This window comes from Apodemus sylvaticus, chromosome 9, assembly GCF_947179515.1.
Source record: "Apodemus sylvaticus chromosome 9, mApoSyl1.1, whole genome shotgun sequence".
Lineage (NCBI taxonomy): Eukaryota > Metazoa > Chordata > Mammalia > Rodentia > Muridae > Apodemus > Apodemus sylvaticus.
The window spans coordinates 38,942,031-38,953,876 of NC_067480.1; the positions used below are offsets into that span (position 1 = coordinate 38,942,031).

General features: G+C 44.8%; 1 protein-coding gene across 1 annotated transcript in view; it reads right to left on the minus strand.

Annotated features, from left to right (window-relative positions):
* Window positions 1-10,779: 10,779 nt before the first annotated feature.
* Window positions 10,780-11,846, minus strand: part of Cxcr2 (C-X-C motif chemokine receptor 2) — a 7,734-nt gene continuing 6,667 nt past the window's right edge. Inside the window, exon 3 of the mRNA XM_052193320.1 lies at window positions 10,780-11,846. This exon is cut by the window's right edge and continues 1,010 nt beyond it. Coding sequence (XP_052049280.1) covers window positions 11,755-11,846 — 92 coding nt within the window. The 3' untranslated portion in view covers window positions 10,780-11,754.

The following is an 11,846-nucleotide window of genomic DNA, read 5'->3' on the forward strand; positions in this document are numbered from 1 at the left end:
TTCATATTTCTATGACCCTTCTCTACTCTTATATCCCTTCCAACCTTCCAACACTAGGTAGAAGAGAAAGAAGACCAGAGGGGAAAGGGGAGGGGGCATCAATATCATTAGGTTACTTTCTGCTGATTAAGGGCATTGAGTTCCTTGGGGGCAACCAGCAACTAGCAGCCAGCAGCCAGCAAGCAGCAAGCAGCAGCCAGCAGCCAGCAAGCAGCAGCCAGCAGCCAGCAAGCAGCAGCCAGCAGCCAGCAGCCAGCAACCAGCAACCAGCAACCAGCAGTCAGCAGCCAACAACCAGCAACCAGCAACCAGCAGCCAGCAGTCAGCAGCCAGCAGCCAGCAGCCAGCAAGCAGCAAGCAGCAGCCAGCAGCCAGCAAGCAGCAGCCAGCAGCCAGCAGCCAGCAGCCAGCAGCCAGCAGCCAGCAGCCAGCAGCCAGCAGCCAGCAACCAGCAACAACAGCACACCTCTGCCCCATACCTCTCAGGGTTCTTGCATATATCACTCTCAAGAGTCCCTGGAATTCCAAAAGTCATACACTTGCCAAAACTGTGTGCAGCTGGCAAACACACCCCCTGCCAGAGCATGAGATAAGTCATAGTCTTCCGCTGTGGACAATTTGAAGCAGCTCCATATCCCACACCTGGGATTAAAACAAAAACACATTCCCATAACATTTCTATGTTTTTAAAGGAAGCAAAATTCTCACTGCATGTGATAATACACATAAGTGACCTGAAAAATTCTGTCTGGAAACTCCTATGGCTGATAAACACTTGCAGCAAGTAGCTGGATACAAAATTAACTTACAAAACCCAGTAGCCTTCCTATATACAAATGACAAATGGACTGAGAAAGAAATGAGGGAAACAGCACCTTTCACAACAGCCTCACATAATATAAAGTATCTTAGGGCAACTCTAACCAAGCAAGTGAAATGATAAAAACATCAAGTCAAACTTGAAACTGAAGAATGTATCAGAGAATTGACCATGCTCATGGATCAGTAGGATTGACATAGTAGAACTGGCCATTTTACCAAAAGCAATCTACAGATTCAGTGCAATCACCATAAAAATTCCAACACAATTCTTCATAGACCATGAAAGGACAATTTTCAGTTTCATATAGAAACACAAAAGGTCTAGCATAGCTAAAACAATCCTGAACAATAAATAGAGGTATTACCATTCCCAATTTCAAGTTGTATTACAGAGTTATAGTAATAAAAACTGCATGGCATTGACATAAAAACAGGCCTGTTGATCAGTGGAATCAAATCAAAGACCCAAATATAAATCCTATGGACACCTGATTTTTGGTTAAGAATCCAGAAATACACCATCTTCAACAAATGGTGCTGGTCAAACTGGATGGCAGCATGTAGAAGAATCTAAATAGATCCAAACTTATCACCCTTCACAAAACTAAACTACAAATGGACCAAAGACCTAAGTATAAACCCAGATACACTGAGCCTGAAAGGGGAGAAATTGAGGGATAGCTCATGGGCACAGGGAACACTGTCAGAGCAGAAAGTAAGATCAACAATTAATAAATGAGATCTCATGAAAATGAGCTTTTGCATGGAAAAGAACACTGTTATTTGGACAAAGTGGCAGCCTACAGAATGAGAAGAGTTTTACCAGCTATGCATCTGATAGAGGGCTAATATCCAAAATATATAAAGAACTCAAGAAAACAAATAACCTAATTAAAAATGGGATACAGATCTAAACAAAGAATTCTCTATAGAAGAAACTCAAATGGTTGAGAAACAAAGAAGTGTTCAACTTGATTAAACATCAGGGAAATGAAAATCAAAAAGACTTTGAGATTTCATCTTCTGTCAGAATGGCTAAGATCAACAAAACAAGTGACGACAGTCCATGCTAGTAAGGATGTGGAGTAACAGGAATACTCCTCCTTTGCTGGTAGGAGTGAAGACTTGTACAGCTACTATGGAAATCAGTGTGCCAGTTCCTCAGGGAGATGGGAACTGATCTACCTCAAGATCCAGTTACACCATTTTGGGGCATATACCCAAAGGATTCTCTACCCTACCACAAAATACTTGCTCAACCATGTCATTGCTGCTGTATTCAGAATACCCAGAAATTGGAAACAACCTAGATATCTCTCATCAGAAGAATGAATGGAGAAAACGTGGTACATTTACACAATGGAATATCACTCAGCCATTAGAAAATGATGTCATGAAATTTGCAAGAAAATACATGGAACTAGGAAAAAATCATCCTGAGGGAGGTAACCCAGACCCAGAAAGATAAATATGGTTATCTATTCACTTATTAGTGAATACTAGCTGTGAAGCCATTGATAACCAAGACACAATATATAGAACCACAGAGGGTAGGTATAGAATAAGAGTCTAGAAAGAACAGATAGATATCTTTAGGAAAGGGAAATAGAAAAGACAGTTGAGAATGGATGGGAGGGGCTGGAATGGGAAGATCAAGAGGAGAAGGAGAGGTGAGGGAAGGTTGTGGGAGAATACGGAGGGAGTCAGCTAAAATTAAGGGGTATTTGAGGGGTAGTATGGAAACTCAATATAGTAAAAACTTCCTAAAATATATACATATATAAAGATAATCTAACTAAAATTGCCAAATAATGGGGGCCATCTCTTGTCACCAAGTGAAGCTCTCAGTAACGGAGTGATTACATCTAATTGACTTGTTGGCCTGAGGGACCTCATGGGAATTCCCAAACAACCCAGGCTGTTGACAAGACTATAGGTTGCTCTCTACAAATTGACAGCAAGGTCCATTGCTGAAGACAACTCACAACTCAAGATGCCTATACAACTCACTGACGATGGAGAAGTCAAGCTGATGATGATATAAATCCTTCACCTCTACATCCCAGGGTCTCTACTACAGGAATGTATTCTGCAGGCTCTCAAAAGAAGAACATAAGCACAAGCCAGTCACAAATCCTTCATCTACCATGGTGTCCTGCCTGAAAGATACACTAGGGCAGTGATGGCTCGAAGCTTGTGGGAGCAACCAACCAATAACTAATTTGAGTTAAAGCCCACTTCATGAGATGGAACCTGTACCTGACACTGCTTGGGTGACCAAGAACCTGAGACTAGATAGCCAAGGGACCTGGCATAAAACCAAATAATGCTGTTTTGGTTTTTTTAAGAAAGAAGAAAATGTGGTGATAAAATAACTCCTAACGACATTCTGTCCTACTCATAGATCAGTGCCTTGTTCAGCCATCATCAGAAAAGCATCCTGTAGCAGATGGGAACAGTGCAGAGACCCAGCCAGACAGTATGCAGAGAGACTTTGGGATGCTCAGCCCTAAATGGGATGTCTCCATCAAATCCCTTCCCTTAGAGCTCAGGGAACCCCGTGGAAGAGAAAGCAGAAACAGTGTAGGAGCCAGAGGGAATGGAGAACACCAAGGAAACAAGGACCTCTAACACAAGCAGAGCTCATGTGGACTCACGGGGACTGAGGCAGCATGCACAGGATCTGCACAGGTCTGCACCAGGTCCTCTGGACTTATGTCTTCCGGTTTAGTGTTTTTATGGGGTTTCTGAGAGTGTGAACAATGGGGTCTCTGACTCTTGTACCTTCCCTTGGGATCTTTTCCTTCTGTTGATTTGTCTTGTCCAACTTTAATGTGGTAGTTTTTGTTTTATCTCATTATATTTCATTTTGCTATATTTTTTAAAAATGAATGAATGAATGAATACCTTGGGCTATATTGTTAGATCTCCTTTTAAACAACTGCAGTGTTGTTTGATTCAGTAGGTTTACACAGCATCATGAAATGTCATTCTTTGGATGAAGCACAAAATTTACATGATTTGGATTTTAAGACTTTTATTACATGTATTTAGTGCATACATGTGTACATGTGGAAGTCATATGAAAACTTTCAGGCTCTGGTTCTCCCTTTCCACCATTTGGGACCTAGAGATTAAACTCAGTTGTCAGACTTGGAGGCAACATATGCCCTCTTTGGTTTGGTTCTAGATACATAAATAGTGTTAAGTCTAGTTGGTTGATGTTGGACTCTGGGTCTGGATTTGTAGGGCAGCAAATTTAATTTTAAAATATATTTATTTATTTGTATGTGTACAGATTTGTTTTTGGAGGTCAGAGGTCAATTTTCAGGAGTCAGTTCTCTCCTTCCACTTAAACAATAATTATGTATTAATTTTTATTTATATGAGTACACTGTAGCTGTCTTCACACACACCAGAAGAGGGCATCTAATCCCATTACGGATAACTGCGAGCCACATGTGGGTGCTGGGAATCGAATTCAGAACCTCTGGCAGAGCAATCAGTTCTCTTAACCACTGAGCCAACTCTCAAGCCCTTATCTTCTGCCTTGATTATGAGGTAAGGCCTCACTCGTGTCTGCTCCTGTGATAAGTATTCAAACTTCCGGCTTGTCTGCTTCCTACTTCACTATAGGGAGGTAGTGGTGTTAGGACTGGAGACAGGAGCCTCTGTGTTGGGCAAGAAAAGAAAGAATCGAGGGAGGAAGGGAGGGAAGGAAGGGAAGAAAGAGGGAGGGAGGAAGGGAAGGAAGAGAGAGGGAGGAGAGGGGAGAGGAAGAGAGAGGGGGGAAGGGAGAGACAGAGACAGAGACAGAGATTGGGAGACCCAGAATCAAACTCAGGCCACTAGGCTTTCGTGGCCGACATTTTACCTGCTGAGTTCCCCCATTGCTCTGAGGTCTTAGCTAATTTTAACTGGCCATGCTGTTTCCTTCAGTGCCACTTGGATTGGTTTGTTTCCCCAACACTATCCTGGTCTGATTTTAAGTTAAAGATCAAGAAAGAGATCAGGGAGGAGAGCAGGAGTGGAGCTGTGGTCTCCATTCTGAGGTCCTTCTGAGACAGTCAGTTTCCGAGGCTGGTCTGAGTTGGCTCTCAAGATCCGTTCCTGGCCGGGGTCCACCACAGCCTTGGTGTGGGTATGTATGTTGAGTGAGGAGGACTGGGCACGTTTTGTGTTCTGCCAGCCAAGTCTTTCAAGAACCATTGGATGCAGGAGCATGTCCATGAGGTTCTTCAAGTCCTTTTGGAACAGTGGAGAAGGGTGGCCAAATATAACTCAAAGCTACTCCCCACCAACTTCTTTTTGTTTTGTTGTGTTTTTATCGCCGTTTGTGTTTATGAGTCAGAGTCTCAGTAGCCCAGGCTGGGCTTGAGTTCACTATGTAGCCAAGAGTGACCTTGTGTTCCTCTTCTTGTCCCCACCTCACTGGAACTTCCATTACCTGCATCTGACACTACATTTAACCCCATCTTCCCCTTAATTTAAGTTACTCTTTTAGATTTTGGGGTGTTTTGGTTTTTGTTTTTGATTTTTTGAGAAAGGCTCTCACTATGTAGTCCTGACTGGCCTAGAACTGGCTATGTAGATCAGGCTGGACCACTCATATAGACTACTCATAAAGACTACTAATAGACTATGTAGACCAAACTGAACTCAATCTCATGGGGACACTTCTGCCTCTGCCCTCAGAGTGCTAGGATTAAAGTTATGTGCCACTAGGCCCTATCTCTCCCTTTGAAAAATGCAATTATTTTATTTTATTCCTATCTCTGAAGTTACTAGTGTAGCAGGGCAACTTTTTATCGGCCATTTGCATTTCCCTAGACCCTATCTAGATCCTTACTTTCTCCCGAAACCCTGTTGGGGTTACCTTGGGGTGGCCTATACTTTGGGAGGAAGGTGGATCTTAAGAATATAATCAGGAGAATTGGGAGGTGGAGTGGTGGAAGGATAGAGCAGAAAGTAGACCAAACTTAGGATAAGCCACCTGGTAGGAACCAAGGCTTCAGCCTGCCACTGGGTCAGCTTGGCCCAGAGCCAGTATGGAGAGGAAGCTGGCCCTGCTGTTGGTGGCCAGGGGAACGTGTTTGACATCACACTTTGCAAGGCCCTGTTGAGAAATCAGTACTGTAACTGGCCTCCTTTTTCTCTGGAAAGGTGTCTGTTGCTGAGTTGCTGGGGGAAGGACCTGGAGTTGAGGCCATAATTACTTCTCCTTCCCACCGTCCCCTTCCACAACTGCTCCCCCTTGGACAGCCTTGGTCAGGGAAGCTCTGGATGCCAGGCCATCTTCCTTTGGCTAGTGCTTGTGGGTGTTGGAGACTGGAGGATTGCAACGAGGGAGGGTATAGGACACATTCTTGAAAGTGACAGTGTCACCCCCACATACATTCTCATTTCCCATGTAGGTAGTTGCTGCAGCATGGGGTTCCTTCAAGCTAACCTTTCAACATTGTCATCAGATCATCTGTGTTTGTTGACTGTTGACCTTCCTTCACAGAAGGATATTCATGGGACCCTTACCTAAGGATCTGAGAAAGCCTGTCTCAAAAAACCAAACTGAGAGCGAGTGAGCGAGAGAGAGAGAGAGAGAGAGAGAGAGAGAGAGAGAGAGAGAGAGAGAGAAAGAAAGAAAGAAAGAAAGAAAGAAAGAAAGAAAGAAAGAAAGAAAGAAAAATGTTTCATCCATTAAAACCAGTGGAGTCAGTATCCTGGAACTCACTCTCTAGACCAGACTGGCATCAAACTCAGAAATCCACCTGCCTCTGCCTCCCAGGTGCTGGGATTAAAGGCGTGTGCCACCACCGCCCGGCAAAACATTTTCATAGTAATAGCTCATATACTAGTGGCTACAGAAAACTTATAGCTTAAAGAATACAAGGACTCCTTGGCACCCATCATGTAGGTCAGGAAAGAAGGCTTTACCCATGCCTCAGGATCCCTGCTTGCTTGGAGTCCCCCGCCCTCACCCTCGAATGTGGCTTCTTAATCTTTGTGGCCACCCTTCCTTTGCTTAGCGTTTCTGTTGCATTTGTTTGGAGAGCTTATGTTGAGTCAACTTAACTCAGATGGAACTGTTTCCCAAATTTTCTTCCTTTCAGACTTCAGAAGAGCACAGGCCAGCAGGGACCTTTGTGTGAGATCTGGAAGCTGGAAGGGGGCACTGCAAGTGTGCTTGTTCACGTGTTGGAAGGTCGGCCCAAGGCCTGTGGCATGGGCTTCATCTCCTGGCTGTTGTGCTGCTGTGGAGCAACAGCTGGATCCACAGCCTCTCAGTGTGTAAAAGTTTCTCTTCATGATGCAGGTCACTGGCATCTGCAGTTGGTAACTCATGTAAGCTCGCACCAACATAGATGTCAATGTGTCCTGATAGGCTCCAGTGCGAGTGTGTGTGTGTGTGTGTGTGCATGTGTGTGCATGCCCTACTTCATGTCTGTTTTATTTTCAAGGTTGTCCTGCTAGATTCACGTCTCATTCCAGAAGCAATGCCAAGAGCCTGGTACAGACCACTTCACAGCTCCAATTGTTATATGAAGTCACACTTCAGATCTCCCCTTTTGGCTCTGTGTCTTGGGTTGAACCCTGACTCACATAGACGGGGTCTTCAATTGAGGTATCTTCTTTGTCTATCGTTAAGTTTTATCTTGGGCTCTGATGGCCTCTTTGACCATCTACCAGTACAGAGTAGGTGATGAGTCCAAGCTGACACCACAGCTATGTTCCCACTCCACAGCTGGCTCTCATCTCTGTCATTACCACTGACACTCAGCAATGCCATTTTAATGAATTCATGGGTCTAGGCACAGAAAAAATGGACAGATCTTAGCAGGACGTGTGAGATCCCTGGGGAAGTTACCCACACAATTTCTCACTATATTTCAGGGGCCATAAATGAGACAAGGACCCCGTGTATTGTTTACACCTATGGTCCTAATACTCAGGAGCTTCAGGCCATTTTGACCTGCATATTGAGTTCTAGGTCAGTCTGGGGGAGGGTATGCTGAGAGATAGTATGTGACCTCTCGGTTACAAAAGCAAAATATTGGCAAAAGTTAAGCTGAGTATTTATTTGAGTTGTAGGCCATCTAGCCACAAGGTGCTTCACCCAGCTTGGCTTCCGTGTCCTCAGCACCTATGGCTGGCTTGGGAACCCGCTGGCCTCATTGACCCTAAAGGTGGTTTGTGGTTCTCCACAGGAGTTTTGTGTGCAGTGTACCTGTGTGCAGTGTATGTGAGTGTAGCATATAAACAAGGAGAACTTCTTTTATGGGAAAGTGGTCATTATTACTATTATCACTTTTGTTGTTGTTGCTACTGTTGTTGGCTGGAGATCAAACCCAGAGCCTCTAGCATGCTGGGTAAGCTACATTCCTTACTACTGAGCGACATTGCCAGCCCTAGGAGACATTTCTAGGCATGTATTTATTTACTTATTTACTTATTTATTTATTTATTTATCTGTTTATTTATTTAATTTGTCACAGGGTCTCATGTAGGTCAGGCTGCTCTTGAACTTACTGTGTAGCTGAGGATGACTTCAAATCTCATTCCTCCTCCCTTTTACAGACTAGCAGCTAGGATGAAAGGGGGATACTTTTTTGTTTTTAAGATTTATTTATTATATGTAAGTACACTGTCGCTGTCTTCAGACACCCCAGAAGAGGGCATCAGTTCCCATTACAGATGGTTGTGAGCTACTATGTGGTTGCTTGGATTTGAACTCAGGACCTTTGGAAGAGCAGTCAGTGCTCTTATCCGCTGAGCCATCTCTCCAGCCCCTGGGGGGGGGGGTAGTTTTAAATGACCTTCAAACAGACTGGAAGCCTCTTGACTTTGTTCAATGAAGGGAGCCCATCCTGCAGAGACTGGGAATGTGAATGGAGAGGCATCGTCAACTCAGAGGGAGATCGCTCAGAACTAGGACAGAAGGTGTTATTGTGAGGAGAGGAACTTACTTAAGAAGCAAGAAAAACAGGTTCAAAGCAGACAGATCTAAGCAGATCTGGGGCCTTAGACAGTGGGACTCAGGGTTAGACTGTGGCAAGGAAGAGAAGAATCAACAGCTCAAGGGAAGCTCTGCATTTGCCCTTTCCTGGTGAGGGACTTGTGCCAAGACTGTTCGGATGTGAGAGAGAGTAAGTGTGTGTGTGTGTGTGTGTGTGTGTGGAGGGGGCAATCAACAGTGTTCACTTCAGTACAACCAAACCTCAGCCGCTTTCGCTCTGGGCTCTTGTATCTTCCTTATTTTCTGCGGACAGTGGCATTCCCGGCTCTTGTCTGAGGAGCAGAGAGCAGAGACCTGGAACAAAGGTGAACCTTACCTTGGCTGCTTCCCTCTGACAGTCGTCTTGAGGAGCAATCTGGCCAGGTGCCTTGCTCAGGGAGAACACTAACAGTTCCCTCTGGCAACTCTACGTGTTCTTCAGCATTTCCGTCCTGCTGAATCAGAGGTACGGTTGAGTCACACTTGATCCTGAGTCTGAGCTCAGAGCAGGGCATTGAATGTGCTTGAAACAGGGACTGTATACCGATTTAATCCTTTTGGCTGAATAGCTTCATAAATTATGAGTGAAAGCTGTCTACTCTGAAGCCTCATTCTGCCCTCCTGCTCAAACTTGTGGAACTATAGGGTTCAGTTCCTCTGAAAGCAAGAGCCTATGGCCTTAGCAGGCTGCCCAGAGCCAGGGCCCCTCTTGACAAAGGCCCTTCAGAGACAAACTCTGTTTGTTTAGGGAATTACTGTGTCCCAATCCCCCTGGGAAAATCTGTCAGTCAATGTATATTGAAAAGATAATTCAGAAGCTAGTGATCTAGTTCAGTTGGTAGAGTGTTTGCCTAGCATGCATAGAGTCCTGTGTTTGACCCTGGTGTCATATAAACTGGACATGGTGGTGCACATCTGTAATCCCAGCACTTGGGAGTGGAAGCAGGAGGATCTTTTGATCAACTTCAAGTTATTTAGCAAGTTTCCGGCCAACCTGGCATACACAACACTTAAAACTGAACACAACCCACACTCAAACCCACCCCTCCCTGCAAGAATGACTCAAATCCTTTGTCTTCTCTGACAGGTTACAAATCACCTCCCCACTTGGAACTAGTGTTTGTTTGCCACACCTTGAATGAGGGTGGGTGTTGGAAAGGGGAGAAGGAGGGGAGAAGAACTCTCCCTGGGATTTGCTGCTGAAGCCTTCTGGCCGCCATGCTTCTCTCAGGAGCCGAGCAGCTGAACTTCTGACCCTCTGTGCCTTCTAAGCCTGTTCCTGATGCTTTTGAGTGCTGTTCCAACCAAGGATGTGGGGACACCAGAGGGATCCAGCACACATGTCTTCCAAATGATCCATGTTCAGTTGGGCTGGGCATGACGGGACAGACATGCAGGGACAGACAGAGACAGGCAGGGGCAGGCAGGGGCAGGCAGGGGCAGGCAGGGGCAGGCAGGTTTCTGTCCTCATCTTCTCACTCTGGGGGACAGTGAAATGGTTCAGCAAGTAAGGACCCTTACCATCGGGTTGACCTCTGACCTACGTACATGTGCTAACACACAAACACACAGGTGGTGAGGAAGATTATTAAAAAAAAACCAATTAAAACAACAACAAGCTCTCACCCAGGATTTCTGTTTACCATTGCCCTGTGTCTCCTTGGAAGTACTGAAATAAATACCCAACTACAAGTGGTCTATATATGTTTTTAAAAGGATATTTAATGGTCACACTCTACAAGAAATTATAAGGTTCAGCATTGGTTCAGTGGTTAAAGAACATTTTTTTTAGACTTAGATTTTTATGTTTTTGGTAAACTGAGGTAAAACACACTTAACAAAAATGACCATTTTTAGCTTTTTTTTTTTTTTTTTTTTGGTTTGTTTGTTTGTTGAGGTATTAGGGTTCGAACCTGAGTTCTCAGAAATGTTAAATAAGCACTCTCCCAGTGAGCAATCCCTGGCCCGCTTTTAACACCTTTAATGCAATGGCAATGAGTACTTTCACACTGCTACCCAGGGAGCAGGGTTCACCTTCAGGGCTTTTCCATCATCCCTACCTGGAGTGGTGCCTTCCCTACTCCTCACCCTTCCCCACCCAGCCTCCGGGCGTCGCTACTGGAACATTCTTGGCACTTCTCATTGTGGGATGCTCTTCCGTTGTGCATAGACGCCTTGTTTAACTTACCCAGTCATCTGTTGGCCATCGTTTTAGTTGTTTTGACTTATGAATAATGCTGTTTCGAGCATTGGCATTAAGTTTCTGAGGCCTGGCTTCCAATTCTTTTGGGTACCTGACTTAGAGATAGACTTGCTGGATTATGTGGCAATTCTGTATTTAATGTTTTATGGAAAACTGCTATGCTATATCCCACTGCACATGTCTACCAGCAAGGATGAAAAGTTCCCTTTTTCTACTTCCTTGATGATTCTTTTCTTTTTTAAAATGGGATTTTAATTTTTTTTTTTTTTGAGACAGGATTTCTCTGTATAGCCTTGGCTGTCCTAGTCACTCTGTAGGCCAGGCTGGCCTCAAACTGAGAGATCCCCCTGCCTCTGCCTCCCAAGTGCTAGAATTAAAGGCATGTGCCAACACTGCCCGGCTCAATGACACTTGATATTTTCTCTCCTCCACCTCTTCCTTTTACTGCTAACTGTTCTGATGGGTAGGAGGCAGTATATCTTACTGTAATTTTAAAGCGTGCTCCTTAGAAAAGAGTGTTTGGGGTCTAGAACTAGGATGGAGTGGGCATACCACTATGGAAGGGAGAGGACAGCCAGCGTAGGGGTTCTAAACTCTGTGATGGGGGCTCTGGTAAGAATGTGGCCTCCCTGTAACTGCAGAGGAGAGCCTGCATCAATTCAAACACCACAGTCTCTGGTAATGAACCATGCTGCAGGACAAGAAGGAACCCTGAGGGGCCACAGTTAGGTGAACAGTCTTAGACGGTAGTGGAGGTGTTCGCTGAAGACGAACCAACAAAAGAAGGCCTGCTGCCCTCCTTGGCTAAGAACTCCTTGCTGACAAGGCCAT